General features: G+C 37.4%; 2 protein-coding genes across 3 annotated transcripts; one reads left to right on the top strand and one right to left on the bottom strand.

Moving 5' to 3' along the window:
- Positions 1-17: 17 nt before the first annotated feature.
- Positions 18-2,304, bottom strand: LOC114717275 (uncharacterized). Of its 2 annotated transcripts, none has more exons than XM_028902380.1 (3): positions 757-2,304; positions 454-659; positions 18-374 (listed from the first exon to the last, which is right to left on the bottom strand). In XM_028902380.1, the coding sequence occupies exons 1-3, from the start codon at positions 1,033-1,035 to the stop codon at positions 260-262; spliced, it is 600 nt and encodes a 199-aa protein (XP_028758213.1). In that variant the 5' UTR covers positions 1,036-2,304; the 3' UTR covers positions 18-259. The 2 variants fall into 2 exon arrangements, with proteins under 2 accessions (XP_028758213.1, XP_028758212.1); XM_028902379.1 differs by having other exon boundaries at positions 18-659; positions 757-1,056; positions 1,784-2,299.
- A 1,570-nt stretch (positions 2,305-3,874) lies between these two features.
- Positions 3,875-4,807, top strand: LOC114717276 (histone H2A). Its single transcript, XM_028902381.1, has 2 exons — positions 3,875-4,174; positions 4,384-4,807. The coding sequence occupies exons 1-2, from the start codon at positions 3,965-3,967 to the stop codon at positions 4,621-4,623; spliced, it is 450 nt and encodes a 149-aa protein (XP_028758214.1). The 5' UTR covers positions 3,875-3,964; the 3' UTR covers positions 4,624-4,807.
- Positions 4,808-6,226: the final 1,419 nt, after the last annotated feature.

Raw genomic sequence — 6,226 nt, 5'->3', positions numbered from 1 at the left:
GCTGAAGTTGATAGACAAAAGAGAATGCGCATTAACGCAAGACGCTTAAATCCTGTCATGGTGCCGTGTTCAACAAAGCGGGTCATACAAACAAATATGCTTGACACAACAAAAATATGTTTTGGCTGCTCGAGCCTTGAGAAGTTCTGTGTTCAGTAGCCAGAGCCACATTGAGTCATGCAATCCAGTAGTAAAGGGACAGACGAAAGGAGCTAAAAAGGAAAAACCATTAATAACACGCTCATTAGGCCTCTGCTACCTAGAAATGCTCTAGCGTAACTGATTTTCTGAAGAATCTAGTTCCACAGAAAGGATCCTGGTGGGAATCTAAAGCATCCAGTTCGGTAGATGTTCCAATCAATTCATCACGAGAAAATAACGAACTTATAGCACTTATCCGATGTTTCAATCGATATGCGATACTGCTTCTTATCTTTGCCACTAACTCTCCGAGAATAAGTGCTCTTCTGACCCTTTCCATTCTTCTTCTCTCTCTTCTTGCCCCTGGATTTATGCTGTCTCTTGCTTCTAACAGAGAGCAAAGCTGATCTTGGTAGCGGATCATACACATCAGGGGCCCATTTTACGGTCAGTTTTGTCCGTGGTCCTCCTTGTTTCTCACGGCTGCCTTTCATCACAGAAACAGGCTTCAAATCGGTCTGTGAAGTCAGACATCACGAAAATACAAGTCAATAAGCATAAGATAGCAAAGCCAGAAACAAAGAACTACATTTTAATGTAGGAGGTTCCATCAACCTTTGCTATATCGGCTTGAATCACGTCATTCATGACCAATTCCTCGTCAGAAGAGCTTGGTGGTAACGTCTGATCAGAATAACTCGTGTTTGCAGACCTCGTCAAGCAAGTCTTATCCATATCCGTTTCCTGCTGCATAAGACCTCCCTCCCCCGTATTACAATAATCATCCCCCACAGACGAGTGGTCTGATTTCTCAGCATCCTCAATGTGAAATGATTTGCTAAAAGTACTTTCTAGATTACTTATGTCATGCTCGGTATTGGCGGGAGAGTACATATCAAACGATTTAATCAGGTACTAAAAGACAAAAGTAAAGAAATATTTTCAAGATAGATAAATAGATAATTAAATAAAACTTCTATAAATGTACATTAAAAAAAAATTGTTAACAAGATATGAAGAAGCCATCAGAGAACCTAAGGTGAAGAAATTAGTAAATAAAATGCTATTTGTGTACAAAGACGGTGGACAAAGAGTAAAAATATGGTGACATAGAAAAGACAACTACCAGCATCATGGCATTATAAGATTTGAACTCCAAAGATCAATCTCTCCATGACTAATGATACAAACAGAAGAGCATGTACGAAAAGGCATAACCAGCATCTTGGTGGAAATATCAGTTGTAATGAACGGTGACCAGCTATTCGGTAACGTAAAAATGTGGAAAGCAATATTCATGTTTGAAAATTATAGGTTGAGTTTAGCAGAAGAATCCTATATTCCTATCTTCCTCTATCATCAAAATACATGTGACCAATGATTCTATGGAGAACAACATATGCAAAAGAGTAACATGTATGACAAATCAGCACCAAAATCTTAAGAAAGAAGATAGAAAAAAAGGTCCCAGCAATTAGACTAAGGGTTGCGGCTGTGGCTGTCTTCCCCCAATAGTTTGAACCGTGCTCAAGTTCAAATAGACAAATATGATTGCACAGACTTGTTTTAAAAAGGAGTATTGTGAATTTGAATGATGCACAAATTTTAGAAGATTTCTTAGTGTACACTTATACAAAAGTACCTTAGCGACGACTTCCAATGCAACAAGGCTCTTAGAACAGGAATTAACACAAGCAAATTTCCACAACTTTTGAAGCTAACACGATTTCAGGAAGATCACGAAGTCTTTCTTATACCAACAAGCGTCGAGATGAGATGAGAACGAAACAGATATCTCTTAAAAAGAACCTTGATAGAAATTGAAAGGAATGACAAGAGTTTCCAACTGATGACTAAGATTAACACGCCGACCATCTTTTTCAAGATGTTTCAGACGGTAAGAGGATCCACCATGGAAAATGGTCAAAGAAGGTATCCAAGGGCATAGCAAGAAATCAATTGGCACCGAAGGCATTGTTCTATGCTCTTCGCAATGCCAACCCGTTCATGAACGAAACTTCAACCTTGGGACGCCGGCAGGCAACCAAGTCAACAGTCGGTTTTAGATAGCTGAAAACAAAATCAAGAGCCTCTGAAGGAGTGAAATCAGAATCAAGCCATTCTAGACATGTTGAGTTGAAATTATGATGATGGGATAAGGAAGAAAACGCGTTGCAGAAGAAAAAAAGGTCAACGATCTAATTTTATACTAGCTCCTGTCCTTAATACCACTTCTGCAGAATTAGTTGACTAATTTGAGAAGATTAAGAAAAAAAATTAAATTAATTATTTATAATAAATAAGTATTGTTCTTTCTAAAATATTCTTAATAATTAAATATATTAGCTAGAGCTATCATTGTTAAAAGGACTATCTTGAAAAAAAAATACATAAATATGAGAGAAAATAGATTGGAGTCTTATATTTAAGACTAAAATAAAAGTCAAATAAGGTTTTATATTAAGGATCGGAGGCAGTATAATATAAGACCTCTTTGATTTTATTTTAGCCTCCACTCCATTTTATTTTTCATATTTATTTATTTATTTAAAATAATTTTTCTAATAATAATAGTTTTAACCAATAAACTTGATTTGTAAGGATATTTTAGGAAAGACAATACCTATTTATTATAAATAACTAACTTAATTTACTACCTCCGGTCCTAATTATAAGACCCAGTTGACTAATTTGGAAAATTAAGAAGCTTAGTTAAGTTGGTTATTTGTAATGAATAGATATTGTTTTTCCTAAAATATCCTTACTAATCAAGTTTATTATTTAGAAATACCATTATTAGAAGGACTATCTTTAAAAAAAATATATAAATATGAAAGACAAAATAGATTGGGATCTTATATTTAGGATCAAAATAAAATTCAAACAAAATCTTATATTAAGAAAGAGAAGTAGTATTTTTTTAATCTATTCAAATTAATCAAATAATTCTTATATTTAAGACAAGAGGTAGTACGTTTCATTTTTCAAATTCGGCCGTGCGATGTCTTTTTCTGAAGGCCGATGCTCGGCCCATCGTCATTTTCTTACGTACGGCCCATTTTCTTCTTCCATTGGCAGGAGGAGCCTCTGAGCCCAATTGGATTCCTCTTAGCTAAACCTAAATATACTCACCATTGCTAATCTCTCAGTAATAATTTTCTAATCACATTTTATTACAACTTTAATTTTTTAAACAATTCAGTGAATGAAATAGTCTATGAAGAATTTAAGTTTTTACCCAAAAAAGGTCACGTTTTATTGGCACGAACCTCGATCAAAAATAATTTTTTTCCAATAATAAAACTTACCTTTTATTTAATTGAACACTGGAATTCACGTCGAGACATTATCTTTTTCGAATTACCTTTTTTCTAATTTGAGTCATAAAATGAGTTAATTTCGATGCATATTGATTAACAAAAAGTATTATGCTATTATTAAATTTATTTGTTAAGAAAATTAGTGATTAGTGATTGTACGGGTTTACTCAGAGAGGAAAGAGAGAAGGATCGAAGGCATTGGCCCTCCCAGTTCGCTAATCTGCTTCTCCGTCGCGGGTTTCGAGTCTGGGTGTCAGAGACAGATGGCTTTATATTATTGGAATCCTTCGCACAACACGGATCGCTGCGATAATCACTTTAAAACCGTCGATATTCTAAATCTAACGGCTATGATATCCTATCACGAGGCGATCGGGTTTCTCACTGCTGCCATACCTTGTATAAATGTTCCAACCGAACGATTCCCGCTCCGTCATCCAAATTTCACATCATTTTCAGTTTGTTCCCTGAGAGGGTCAGGCTACCAGTTTAATCTTCACATAATGGATACCGGAGGAAAGTTGAAGAAAGGCGCCGGAGGAAGAAGGGGAGGCGGCCCCAAAAAGAAGCCAGTTTCTCGCTCTGTCAAAGCCGGTCTCCAGTTCCCTGTCGGAAGGATCGGTCGCTACTTGAAGAAGGGGCGGTACTCCCAACGTGTTGGCACCGGAGCTCCGGTTTACCTCGCCGCTGTGCTGGAGTATCTTGCAGCTGAGGTAACCATCTCTGCATCAAAATACCAAGGCTACTTTAAACATTTTCTTCTTTGATAATAAATCTCCCCAATTAGTTTAGGGCTATCGGAGTTGGATGTGGAAATTAGTGCTTCTCTCCACTTTATTCGATATTTTGTCGAATCTCTGTTCATGCATTACGGGTGAATGGTTGGACATTCGTTTTCCGACGCTGATCTATTGTGCTATAGGTTCTGGAGTTGGCTGGGAACGCTGCCAGAGATAACAAGAAGAATAGAATCATCCCAAGACATGTTCTGTTAGCAGTGAGGAACGACGAAGAGCTTGGAAAATTGTTGGCCGGCGTGACCATTGCTCACGGTGGTGTGTTGCCTAACATCAACCCCGTTCTGCTGCCTAAGAAAACCGAAAGAGCCTCCACAGAATCTAAGTCTCCATCCAAAGCCACCAAATCCCCCAAGAAATCTTGAATTGCCTCTACATTGTGAACGGGATGTTCATCTTTGTGTATGTAGTTGTGTCTGTAGTGTGACTTTGTATGGAGGTGTACTCGATAAAATCCTAGGGACAAGGCAATCGCTGTTTTATTATCCATGTAGAACTACTTTTGTTTCATTCAAATGAAATGATAGGGACTTGATCTTCTATTTCTATTTTTATATTATAAATCTCAATTTAAATTGGAATTTGAATTTCCTTCAAATTCCAATTTAAATTTATTTGTCCGTCCAAGGGATTGAGGGCTCGCAGCGCGCCAATTTATCCAAATATTTAAGATCGCATCTTTAATGTCTGGTCCAATTCAACTACGACTTTCCGTAAAATAAAGCATAAAGACGTGGCGTGACAGCGTCGGATATATGTAACATGGTTTGGAATCAACGTTACTGATACTTGAGAGGGAGATACGGCAGGGGAAAATGTTATGAAATATCTACTTTGAATTGAAACTTTGGAGCCAACGCTCTTGTGAGGGTAGTAAACAAATTTAGTACCAAAAGAATGGATGAAAAAATATTCTAATATCTTCACACAAATGAACATGTTAGGTGTTTGATGGATGGCTTTGAACAAACGCCCAGGATTCTCGCAAAAGGAATGATGCATATGAAGCATACAATTTCCGATTAAAACTGGAGTATTAATCCGTAGATAACCTGGCTCCCCTCCAATATTGCTCACGCCCATGTTTTCAGCAACCTGATACAATAATTTGGTGATAATACAACTTCAAAACATTCCATATGAACTTCCGAAATATGGTACTGCACCAGATTGCAGGAGTGCAGCCTTCAACACTTCCAAGTTGAGAATGTGAAGGGTAATAGTATATGTAGTTTCCTAAATTTTAAGGGGAGGAAATTCTTTGAAGACACTTCTTACTCGTAAGCTGCTGCTGCTGCTGCTGGTAAGCACAAAATATTGTTCCTGAACAATGAACCCTTGTGTACAGGTTAAATCAGCTGAAGAATGGGAGGCATACAAAAGTCATCCCAAACTGTGTGGACATACTATATAGAAAACAAGCTATAACATCGGACTGAGCATGTCAAAGGATGTTTGATCATCTGCTGTACATTTTCATAAAATTAAAAACGTAAGTAATTAGTACCAGCTTCACCTGTGTCAACATGTCGTATCACACTGTAAGTTATGAACAACGCAATTCACCATAGTAGTTTAAATGCTAAATATGAAAAAATGTGTCTAGTTTTCCTCGCAGTGGAGAATGCCAATGAAGGAGAAGTGTGGTCCGAAGCGGGATTGGATAGAAACTGTCATGAATTCTCCATTCTCTCTGACGTAGAGGTCAATGGAAATACTTTCCTATCAAACACAGTAATTCTTGAAATTTAACAATTTGCTGATGACGTTTTATGGATTAACATGCCTTTCCTGATGTGGGATTTTGCTCATATCGATAGCCTATGCATTGCCCCCGGCGTGCCTCTGATTAGTTTGATTAATCTTAACATTCTAAAGAGTTTGGCGAATGGCTTCATATTTACCACAGGTTATGAACCAGACGGCAGGTGAGACTAAAGGGAAACTAGAACTGCAAAGGGTACCGTG

This window comes from Neltuma alba, unplaced genomic scaffold (assembly GCF_004799145.2).
Source record: "Neltuma alba isolate B1F8T4 unplaced genomic scaffold, ASM479914v2 tig00011729_pilon, whole genome shotgun sequence".
NCBI classification, from domain to species: Eukaryota; Viridiplantae; Streptophyta; class Magnoliopsida; order Fabales; family Fabaceae; genus Neltuma; species Neltuma alba.
Note: the sequence above shows the minus strand (reverse complement) of the source record. Positions and strands in the feature narration are given on the sequence as shown.

Excerpts from the sequence above, each read along its gene's own strand:
- LOC114717275 (XM_028902380.1), bottom strand. The coding sequence starts at position 1,035 with ATGTACTCTCCCGCCAATACCGAGCATGACATAAGTAATCTAGAAAGT. Across the intron at positions 660-756 it reads TTCAAGCCGATATAGCAAAG|ACCGATTTGAAGCCTGTTTC; the intron begins GTTGATGGAACC and ends CTGACTTCACAG. Across the intron at positions 375-453 it reads GGTCAGAAGAGCACTTATTC|TTCTCGTGATGAATTGATTG; the intron begins TCGGAGAGTTAG and ends AAGTTCGTTATT.
- LOC114717276 (XM_028902381.1), top strand. The coding sequence starts at position 3,965 with ATGGATACCGGAGGAAAGTTGAAGAAAGGCGCCGGAGGAAGAAGGGGA. Across the intron at positions 4,175-4,383 it reads TGGAGTATCTTGCAGCTGAG|GTTCTGGAGTTGGCTGGGAA; the intron begins GTAACCATCTCT and ends ATTGTGCTATAG.